This window comes from Bubalus bubalis, chromosome 9 (genome assembly GCF_019923935.1).
Source record: "Bubalus bubalis isolate 160015118507 breed Murrah chromosome 9, NDDB_SH_1, whole genome shotgun sequence".
Lineage (NCBI taxonomy): Eukaryota > Metazoa > Chordata > Mammalia > Artiodactyla > Bovidae > Bubalus > Bubalus bubalis.
In genome coordinates, this window is record NC_059165.1 from 99,846,269 (window position 1) to 99,856,753 (window position 10,485).

The window sequence follows — 10,485 nt, forward strand, 5'->3', positions numbered from 1 at the left end:
GATTTCAGCCCTCCCCCAGCAGCTGGCCGGCCAGGAGAGGGGCTGGTTGTATTTTAAGCTGTTGAGTGTTTCAGCAGGAACTTGGAGGCCTGCTCTCCCAGGAGACATGGTGCAGCCGTCCTGCAGACCACACGGGTCCCGAAGACATGTGGGTGTTGCCCCCCGGGGACCCGGCAACTATTAATATGCCTGCAGCCCCGGGGCCGCGGGCCCTCTGCCCGCCCGGGGACCTGCTGTCAGTGCCCTTTCTGGCACATTTCGCCTGTGCCCCTCCCCTTTCCCGGGAGTCCCCTGGGTGGGGCTAGATTCTTGGGGGGCACAACCAGCCCCCTCCTCCTGGCCCTTTTGTCTGTGTCATCTGTGTGACTCCGAGGCATTCAGTAACGTGCCCCAGGTGATGGCAGGCTCCTGCTCTAGCATGGTAACAAGAACGTTGGCCAGCACTTCTTGGGCTCTGGACTCTCCTGCCCTGGCTCCGTGACGAGGGACAGGTGGAGCATGGATGGCTCACAGGCCTACAGCCACCCCTGGCTGGCACGGGGAGCCGGGACCTGAACCCATGCCCATCCCCTTTCCCTCTTTGCAGGCCCTCGGGGTCTTCTCACGTCCTGAGGTTTTGGGGTACGTCTGGTCTGTCAGGCACCACGCCAGCCCCTCAAGGCACACACCTTCCTACCTGCCCCCAGGCTGGGACTGAGAGAGAAGCCTGGGATCAGCCCTGTGTGCCGCCTGCTGTGCCCCCTGCCTCTCCTGCTGGCAGTGGGGGGTGTCAGAGAGAAACCCTTTCCCTGGGTGGGGGTCCCTGGGTGGGTGGGTGTGCCCTCAGGGAGCCTCGTCCAGGGCCCTGCCCTGGGTTCCACGTCCTACTCCTTTTCTCCATGCTGCCTCCAACGAGGGCCTACCAGGCTGGAAGGGCCGACGGGGTCAGACCCAGTCCTGCCTGCCGCATCCGGTGCCTGATGAAGATCTGCACCAAGCCCTGCCCTGGGGCCCTCAGACCTTTCATGATGGGCTGGGGCCGCTAGGCCTCACTCCAGCTCCCCCAAGTTTGCACCCTTCACTGCTGGCTGGCGTGCCTTCTCCTGCCTGCCTGCTTAGGGTGGCTGGGTCAGACCCCCTCGGAGCCCTGCGCCTCCCAGCATTGCCCCTGTGCACCCCTGCCTGGGGCTCAGAGACTGGGGGGTGCCTGGGATGTCTGCTCTGGGCTCTGGGGGCTCAGAGCCTGGACAAAGATGCCGTGTTGGGCTGGTGTGGTGGAAGGACTGCCCTGGTGGTGGCCTTGAATGAGGCCTGGGTGGACTTAATGAGAAGTAGGTGGAGATGGGGGCCAGGGAGGTGGGGGCCAAGGTCTCAGTATTGGCTGGGGGTGCTTGCTGGAAGCTTCTGCATTTCCAGACCCTTTCCACACTTAGAGCAAGGCTCTCTGCACCGGGAACCCTGGAATCTGTCACCTTCTCTGGGAACACGAATGCACGAGGAAACTAATCCATAGTGTCCCTTGCAGCTCAGAAGGGGAAATAGATGATCTATCTCACGGATTCTCAGAATAGCTGGGATTTCTCCAAGCCCAGGGAGCGCTGAGGGCTGTGCTGGGCCCTGGGCTGCCCGCTGACCTCTCCCCCTCCTCCTGGTGGACTGGCCCTTGCTCTGCACTGGGCTGGGACCCGCCTCGGTGCCTATCCTCAGCATCTCCCCACCGTGCTGTTGGGGGTCCATGTCCACTGGAAAGTCTTACAGTTGGAGCCCCCCAGGCCTGGGGGGGGCTGCTCCCAGGTCCCCCCTCCCCAGGAGGTCTGCGGCGTGGCTCCTGGGGGATTCCGTGTGGGGCAGTTTTATATTTAGCTGGGCCGTGGCTGCTGGGCCACTCAGGTTACATCTGCACAGAAGCTGGCAGTGCCAGGGCAGGCACGGGCTTCCTTCCAGCACCGCGGCAGAATTTGATCGCACTGGCCCGGCCCAGAGCGCCTCGCGTGGGGAGGTCTGTGGTGGGGGCTGACGGCCGGCAGCTGGGGACTCTGGCTGCTGTGGGCAGAGCGGGGCAGCATGGACCTGAGTGTGAGCCTGGCGGCCCGGGACAGCAGCCAAGGCCTCGGCCCCGTCTTTGGCCTCAACGGCCTCCCCCGGCCTGCGCCCCCCAAAGCAACCAAGAAACCTAAAAAGGCCGTTCTCTTCTTTGAGGTGGAGATTCTGGATGCCAAGACCCGGGAGAAGCTGTGCTTCCTGGACAAGGTAGGACCGGCCGTGGTGCCAGCTTCGTGGGCCCGAGGGTGCTGGGCCTGGGACCCCTCCTTTCCTGAGCTCTTGGCCCCTGGGGAGATGGATATGCCCCTCCACCTGTGTCCTGACACCCACCCCTGCCCTTCAGGGTGTGCAGGACGGGTGTGTCCCTGTGCCTGGGCCTGCCCCTGCCGCCTGGCCCCTTGGGGCAGAGCGCCCTGTTCCCTGGGTGTGGTCTGGAGCTGGCCTCATGGTGCATGAGGAGGCCGCGCAGCTTCAGTGGACCCTGCAGGGCTCTGGGGCCTGGGAAGGAGGTGGGGTCCTGAGACCTGCCCCCTTCTGAGGCCAGGCCAGGGGAGAGGGGTGGTCCCATCCCAGGGAGGGCTGGAACAGACTGAGGGCCTTCACTCTGGGAGGAGCTGTGGGTGGGGTGGAGAGGAGGGGCAAAGCAGGCTTGGCTTCCGTGCTCACACCATCCCCCAGCTGGTCCAGAGGCGTCCTGGCTGCCTGGTTAAAATGGCCTTCCGGCCCATGGCTGTGGTGTGTGCTGGATGGGTTGGGGGGCCTGGTCTCCAACCCTCCCCCTCCCATAGCAGTTGCCTAGGACCCCAGTCCATCCCACCTCACCAAGAGAGATCCTGGGCCCCTGGCCCTCCAAACGCCCTGCCACAGCTGACTTGTCTCCGGCCTGTGCTTCCCCCAGGTGGAGCCCCAAGCCACCATTGCCGAGATCAAGAACCTTTTCACCAAGACCCGTAAGTCCAGGGCCCAGACACACGGCCCCCTGTGACCCCTCTGGGCAGGGGCCTCCAGGTGGGACCCCATCCTGCCTGCCTCTCCCTCAAGGCCCAGCAGAGATGCCCCTGGTGTGGCCCAAGCCTCTCGGGGTTGGCCTGGGGCCGCCTCCCCCCTGTGGCCACCCGCAGGAACGCCCTTGCAGGGCTTCCGGAAGGACAACATCCCGCTCTTCCTGTGCTTCCGGTCCGTGTCCCGGAGCCACACCGGGGCCCAGAGGAGCCCACCAGGCCGTGTGCCATGACACCTCACTCTCCCTACAGACCCACAGTGGTACCCCGCCCGCCAGTCCCTCCGCCTGGACCCCAGTGAGTAAAGCTGTCTGCTGGGCTGCCCCCGGGCTCCAGGGTGGCTGTGGGCGAAGGCCCAGCAGCCCCTGAGCCCTGGCCCAACTCTCCTCAGAGGGCAAGTCCCTGAAGGATGAGGATGTCCTGCAGAAGCTGCCCGTGGGCACCACGGCCACACTCTACTTCCGGGACCTGGGGGCCCAGATCAGCTGGGTGACGGTGAGTGCCGAGCCCTCCTCCCCTGCAGTCTCGCCTCCCGGTGCCCCGCGGGTGACTCGCCCTCCCCTCCCCAGGTCTTCCTGACAGAATATGCCGGGCCCCTCTTTATCTACCTGCTCTTCTACTTCCGGGTGCCCTTCATCTACGGCCACAAATACGACTTCACGTCCAGTCGGCACACGGTGGTGCAGTGAGTGGGGCCGGCTGGGAGGAGGTGTGGGGTGGGGGGCCCGCCGGACCCGCCCGCGCTGAGCTGGCTCCCCGCCCCCAGCCTCGCCTGCATCTGCCACTCATTCCACTACATCAAGCGCCTGCTGGAGACGCTCTTCGTGCACCGCTTCTCCCACGGCACCATGCCCTTGCGAAACATCTTCAAGGTGAGCCCCCAGCTGCACATCGGCCCAGGCCCTTCCGCCCCGCCCTCCCTGGTGCCCCTCGCCTGGGTCCTGCCCTCCACGGGGCCTCCATCCCACCCCACTTTTTCAGAACTGCACCTACTACTGGGGCTTCGCTGCGTGGATGGCCTATTACATCAACCACCCTCTCTACACACCCCCCAGTAAGTGGCCGGGGACCCTGCTCCCCCTGTGAACCCCGCCCCCCCCCCCCCACCCCCGCCCCAGGCTCTCCCCTCACGGGTCTCTCCTCTGGGCTTCCTCTTCAGCGTACGGAGCTCAGCAGGTTAAACTGGCGCTCGCCATCTTTGTGGTAAGTAAGCCAGGATGGACAGCGGGGGTTGGGGGGGGGGGGGGGTCGTGGGGCAGGGGGGCAGGGTGGGGGGTGCTCTGAGCTGACCCGGTCTCTCTCTCAGATCTGCCAGCTCGGCAACTTCTCCATCCACATGGCTCTTCGGGACCTTCGGCCGGCTGGTGAGTGGCCGGCGCGGGCAGGGGTGTGGCCCCCGGAGCAGGCCCTCGGGGGCTCATTGATCCTGCGTTGCCTTCCCAGGGTCTAAGACCAGGAAGATCCCGTACCCGACCAGGAACCCCTTCACCTGGCTCTTCCTGCTGGTGTCCTGCCCCAACTACACCTATGAGGTGAGGGTCTGCGCTGGGCTTGGGGTCCCCTGGGGAGGGCTAGCTTTGGTGGGGGGTGCGCTGCCTGGCTCTGTAGCTGCTTTTGCAGTTTGAACTTGAACATTTGGCGAGGGAGACTGTGGCCTTTTGGGGCCTAGGGTGGGTGGTTGTCAGGCTGGGCAGCTTCACCGTGCAGCCCCCACTTCACTGCTGGCTGCTCTAGCACTGGAGGTCGGTTGCCATCCCCAGTGGCCCCGAGGGTGGGCAAGGCAACAGAACACCCCTGCCTGCCCTCACCTGGCCGTTCTGCCCACAGGTGGGGTCCTGGATTGGCTTTGCCATCATGACCCAGTGTCTCCCAGGTGAGCCCCTGGCCCCGTCCTTCCCTGGGGTCCCCCTGGTCCCTTCCGTGTGCAGCCCGCTCTTCCTGACTCCCCGGTTCCACCCCACAGTGGCCCTCTTCTCCCTGGTGGGCTTCACCCAGATGACCATCTGGGCTAAAGGCAAGCACCGCAGCTACCTGAAGGAGTTCCGGGACTACCCGCCCCTGCGCATGCCCATTATCCCCTTCCTGCTCTGAACAGCGGCTCCCTACACCTGGGCCCAGCCAGGTCCGGCTCCCGTCCCGCCCCCCACTCCTGGAGGAAGAGTGGGGACCACTGCTCTCCAGGGTCTGGAATAAATGCTGCCTGCCCGGCTGGACTCGGACTCGGCCGTGTTTCTTTGGGGGGTTGGTTCAGGGACCAGCACACCACAGGCAGGCGAACTTGGGCCGAGGGGCCTGGAGGCTTTTATTTCTTTACTGGTCCACAGAATGGTGGGCAGGTTTGCTACAGGGCCACCTCGGGGGCCACCTCGCCGGGCCCCAGGCCTTGGGCCATGTCCGCCTCCCTCTGCTCCCGTCTCTTCTTCCGCTGGAGCAGCCGCCGCTCCCGCTCAAACTCCTTCATGCGCTTCACATAGCTGCAGGCAGAGCACAAGGAGGAGTGTCAGGACAACCATCCTGTGGTCCGGGAGCTGATGGGCCTGGGGAGGGGGTGGGGGGGGCTCTCCCCAAGTAGGGAAGACCCGTGTGCCTGTGGTTTAGGTCTGGGGTTCGCCCCCTACCTTGAGACCACTGAGCCAAGAGCAAGGACTGGGCTCCCACCTGGAACCGGGCTGGGCCACTCCTCCAGGCCCGCCCACCCAACAGCCCCTCGGCCTCCTCTTTCTACTAAGGGGGGCCTGGCTAGAAACTCAGTGTGAGCTCATGGTCCTCTGCCTCCGGAGTCGTGGGCCCAGGGCCCCGACGGGTGGGGGTGTGGCGCGGGCTGGGGCTCACTCGAGGTGCTCGCAGTAGTCCCAGTCGTGCCGCTCGTGTTTGCAGGCCAGGAAGTTGGGGAAGTTGTCGCGCTTGCACTTGAGAAACCGGATGAGGTAGTGGGCGCAGTAGTCGCGTTGCTGGAGCACCAGCTGGGCGTCGTTCATCTCCTGCTGAGTGGCCACCATCTCTGCGGGTGGAGGGGGAACCAGGGAGGCTCAGCCAGGGTGGGAGGATCCTTCTGATGTGCACAAAAGCAACAAGGGCAGAGTCCCTCTCCTGCCCTCAACACCCACATGAGATTCTTGCTGCTCCACCCCCAGGGTCACTCTGCAGACAGTCCTACCAGCAAAGCCTGCACTCCCCTCTGCTGGGCACAACCCGGTGTGTGTGGGGAGCGGGGCGGGCAGGCTGCCTGTGGGACTTGAATCCCAGCTCTGCCCTTGTTGGAGCTGTAACTTCTCAGAGCCTCAGCTTCTTCCCCTACTGCATAGACTTGGCTCCGAAGTGCTTAAGTGCCCGCCTCTTGGAGAGCTGAACTAATAACCCTCAGGTCCTGCTGCCCCACCCACCCGGAAAACCTGACCCGGATGAAATAAACCTTCATTCAACTGGGGCTGGTTTGGGCCCTAAGAAACAGTAGGCGCATACCCCCGTCTGTGCCCGCTGTGCGGGTGATCCTGAGCTCCGAGCCCTCTGGCAGGGGACGCTCAGGACCAGCCTTCCTGCATCAAGGGAACCACTCTCCCAGCTTACACCAGCATCTTTCTTGTCTCAGAAGGTCCTCACAAGTAGCATCACAAAGTGTCCACTGCTTACCTGCAATCCACTTCCACTGGCTCCTCTCCCCTCTGCTTCCCAGCCGAGTTTCTGTTTCACTCTGGCCCAGAGTCTGCAACCCACCAGCGTCCACACTCTACCCCAGCAATGCCCACACGCTGGCTCTTTCCAGAACCACTCGGGACCCCAGGGCACCGTGCTTCCTCAGCCTCTTGCTTCTTTCTCGAACATTCTTTTCCCGTGGCCCTCATCTCCACAATATTCTCCCCAGGTTTCCTCCCATCTCTATGGCTGTCCATACATTTTATGCCCAAACCTGAAGCGATGGCTTCTGGTGGTTCCTGCTAAGAGCTCTCTGCTCATTCTAATTCATGGCTTTGGTCTCCAATCTGTAACCTAGACCCCATCTTGGGCCCTCCACCCTCAACTCGTCTGAGCCCCAGGCCTCGTGTCCACCTGCAGCCCTGGGTGGCTCCCATGTCAGTGTGCTGGCACTCATACCGGATGCTTTGGCATAATCGGTCAGCAGCCAGAATTTCTGGGGCACCCACGGTGCTAGGTGCTGCGGACCCACAGGGGAACATGCTATGCAAGAATGGATCCTGCTCTGGGAGGGAGACACTGAACAAACAGGTAGAAATGCTGTAAGATGCTTGGCAATGCTCAGTACTGCACGTGGGCATGCGTGCTCAGCTGTGCCTGACTGTGACCCCAAGGACTCCTCTCTCCGTGGGATTCTCCACACAAGAATACCAGAGTCGGCTGCCATGCCCTCTTCCAGGGGATCTTCCCAGGGATTGGGAATAACCCATTTCTCATGTCTCCTGCGTCGGCAGGCAGGTTCTTTACCACCAGTGCCACCTGGGTAGCCTGGACATATGTACGCTTATGGCTGATTCACGTTGTACAGCAGAAACCAACACTGTAAAGCAATTATCCTCCAATTAAAAACAAAGCAAAAACTCCAGCCCTCACAAAAGCCCTTTGAAACCAGGGGATGAGCAGAGACCCCCAGGGAGGGGTGAGAGTGAGTGGAGACAGAAGGCAGTGTGGATTTACACTGGGCATTTACAAGGCAGGGAGTTGGGAGGGAGTTGTTGGGTCTTGGAACCATGTGAAGAGAGCCCCCAGGAAGGGCTGTGTCTGCTGCCGCTGTAATGGAGTTAAAACTAAGAATCTGACAATGGGGTTTGGCAATACAGCAGAGTGGTGGTGGGGAGGAAGCCTGACCACAGCCCGGTCAGTGAAGTGGGGGGAGACAGCTGGATGGGGAGGCGGGGCAGGAGAGTATTTTAAAAACAGCAGAAATAACAGTGTATTTGCATGCTGATGGGAAAACCAATGTCCAACGAGGAGAGACTGGTTGGGACAGTGCTTGGGTGGGTGAGAGGATGGGATGAAGGGCATCAGAGAGTTCAACTGGAGCAGAGGTTTAGCTGAAGCTGGGGCAGATTGAGTAACGGGAGAGAAGGTGGAGTCCAGCAGGAAGCAGGGATGAAGGGAGCCCAAGAGAGTTTTGGCTGCATCTGTTTTCTTAAAATTTTTAGCTCCCCAACCAGGGATTGAACCTTCGTTCCCTGCATTAGAAGTGCAGAGTCTTAACTGATGGCATGTCAGAGAAGTCCCTGCATCTGTTTTCTTAAGAGGATGCCAAGTGACAAGCTGAAAGGAGATGCTGGAGTCTGAGAGAGATGGCCTGACATTGTGGTCGAGGGGGGAGCAAGAGAGAACAGAGGCCAGGGAATGTGACAAGAAAACCAGTAGCATTAGGGAACAAGTGGGGGAGCAATCAGGAGACCAGTCAGGGAGGCTGAGTGTTTTTCTCCCATGATGTTCAGCTGCACAGGGACAGGAGCCAAGGAGGAGAGCTGGCCTTAACCAGGGCTCTTGTTAAGCCAGAGAGAGCAGAGTGGGGGTGGCTCTGGGTGTCTGCAAAACATTAAGGGAAAGAAGGGTGTATGGAGCAGTGGGAAAGACTGACATGGAGGTGGGCGTACTGATGGACTACAGGTTCTGGTGGGGCTGAACGGACTACCAGGAATCGAGAGGAGTGTACCCTTCAACGTTGTCCTAAATCCCAACTTCTCTGCACCACGCACGTTCCCTTAGGGGTCTCCCTGTCTCCAAGTCATCATCGCCCACCAGGCAGCCAACAACGTGACCTTTTGACAAAACAAATCTGGTCGCATGGCTCCTCAGCTTAGAAGCACGAAGCACTAAGGGGAGAGCCCCTCTCCTTAGTTTCGGTGTGGTCAGCTCTTTTGCAACCCCTTCACGTCTAGCTTCCAGTTATAGCTCCCCCCACTGGAAGCCCGCCATGATACTCCCAGGCACCATCATGAAGACCCCCCAGGCATCATCATGAAGGTCTCCCCTACAGGACAGTGAGTTCTCTTTAGTCAGTGCCTGCTGTGTCTTCTGTGCCCAAACTGGCTTGGTCCAGGATTGACGCTCGATATGTCTGTGATATTAACTCATTAAAAAAAGCAAACTGCAGGACAGCTTGTGCGACGTGAGTCCCCCCGCCGCTCGACCCCCACCCCTCTTCTGTTTTCCCGGGCATACCTAAAAAGAGCAGTGACATCTACCCAGAGGTACAGTGAGCACATCTCTTCCGTGTTAAACTCTCCCATGGCTCCCCACTCACTCCAGGACTAAGCCCAGGTTCGATCGCCTCATTAGCCCCGCATCTCGGCTCTCTTGCCCCCTAGGCTTTTTGTTCAAACAAAAAGCCCCCTCTGCTTGCAATGCCTCCACACTCTGGCAAGGTCACGAACGTCCTCTGAATTCCTCCGGGCCGAAGTCAGGGCTGAACCCAGACACAGCGCACGCTGCTCGAGCCCAGCAGTGGAGACTCCGAGGTTCAGGGGTTCCCGCACCCGTGCCCCACTCCCGCCGGCCGCTCCTGCGCACTGGGCCTCACCGCGTTCCTTGCGCTCGGGGAAGCCGTAGTCGGGCGGGAAAGTGGGCATCCGCAGGGGATCGGGCTCCACCGATGCATCGCCCAGGTATCTCCGGGCCAGGTGAGCCCCCATGGCTGCTGTCACCGCAGGTTCCAGCGGCAGCCGGGGTCACCTAATTCCTACCCGGAAGCATTCCCCCTAGGCCAGCTACGGCTTCCGGGTTGCATGCGCCGCCGCAGGGATAATAGAGATGAATGACTCCAGAGGGGTTCACGTAACTCTGGCGCCGCCTAGCGGCCAGGAGAGGACAGCAAGGCGCGTACCCTCTACTCTGGCTACCGCCAGAGGGAGCCTCCCTGCCTCGGAAAATATATCTTGGCTCGGGAAGGGTGGACGACAGGAGCCTGGGATCTCCTCTCACCCTCCCTGGGCTCCACTGGTCTACTGAAGCTAGAGTACGAAGGAAAAATATATTTTATATCATAATTTTAAAAAGCTTTATTCTAAAACATTCAAAGTTTTCATAAGCGCTTGCACAGTTGCTGATGATATAATAGTGAATATAAAAGGTTTAAATAAAATTAAATATTTTAATTTAAATAAGCAAATAAAAGTTATTTATCAATACACTATTTATAAACTGAGTTGTTTTTTTTTTAAATACTTTTATTTATTTGGCTGTGCCAGGTCCTAATTGCAGCATGTGGGATCTAGTTCCCTGACCAGGAAACAAACCCAGGGCCCCTGCATTGGGAACACAGAATCTTAGCCACTGGACCATCAGGGAAGTTCCTATTAAACTGAGCTTTTAAATAAATCCTACTGAATACTTTGTAAAAATGAAGCAAGTTGTGATTCTAGTATTTCTCTACTTGCCACTGTAAAGAATTGGTATTACATTTCATATCTGTTAGGTTAGCACTTCTATATGTGCATATTTAAAAGTATTTTAAATATACACACATGTA

At 59.9% G+C, this 10,485-nt stretch overlaps 2 protein-coding genes across 2 annotated transcripts in view; one reads left to right on the forward strand and one right to left on the reverse strand.

Moving 5' to 3' along the window:
* The window catches only part of TECR (trans-2,3-enoyl-CoA reductase), a 28,238-nt gene extending 23,002 nt beyond the window's left edge, over positions 1-5,236 (forward strand). Inside the window, exons 2-13 of the mRNA XM_006066548.4 lie at positions 2,179-2,229; positions 2,921-2,972; positions 3,276-3,320; positions 3,415-3,518; positions 3,593-3,708; positions 3,790-3,895; positions 4,005-4,077; positions 4,183-4,226; positions 4,330-4,387; positions 4,467-4,555; positions 4,851-4,896; positions 4,987-5,236. Of these exons, the coding sequence (XP_006066610.1) occupies positions 2,179-2,229; positions 2,921-2,972; positions 3,276-3,320; positions 3,415-3,518; positions 3,593-3,708; positions 3,790-3,895; positions 4,005-4,077; positions 4,183-4,226; positions 4,330-4,387; positions 4,467-4,555; positions 4,851-4,896; positions 4,987-5,114 (912 nt within the window). The 3' untranslated portion in view covers positions 5,115-5,236. The remainder of the gene's footprint in view (positions 1-2,178; positions 2,230-2,920; positions 2,973-3,275; positions 3,321-3,414; positions 3,519-3,592; positions 3,709-3,789; positions 3,896-4,004; positions 4,078-4,182; positions 4,227-4,329; positions 4,388-4,466; positions 4,556-4,850; positions 4,897-4,986) is intronic.
* A 65-nt stretch (positions 5,237-5,301) lies between these two features.
* Positions 5,302-9,729, reverse strand: NDUFB7 (NADH:ubiquinone oxidoreductase subunit B7). The gene is made up of 3 exons (XM_006066550.3): positions 9,538-9,729; positions 5,856-6,024; positions 5,302-5,497 (listed from the first exon to the last, which is right to left on the reverse strand). The coding sequence occupies exons 1-3, from the start codon at positions 9,647-9,649 to the stop codon at positions 5,365-5,367; spliced, it is 414 nt and encodes a 137-aa protein (XP_006066612.1). The 5' UTR covers positions 9,650-9,729; the 3' UTR covers positions 5,302-5,364.
* Between the last annotated feature and the right edge of the window lie 756 nt (positions 9,730-10,485).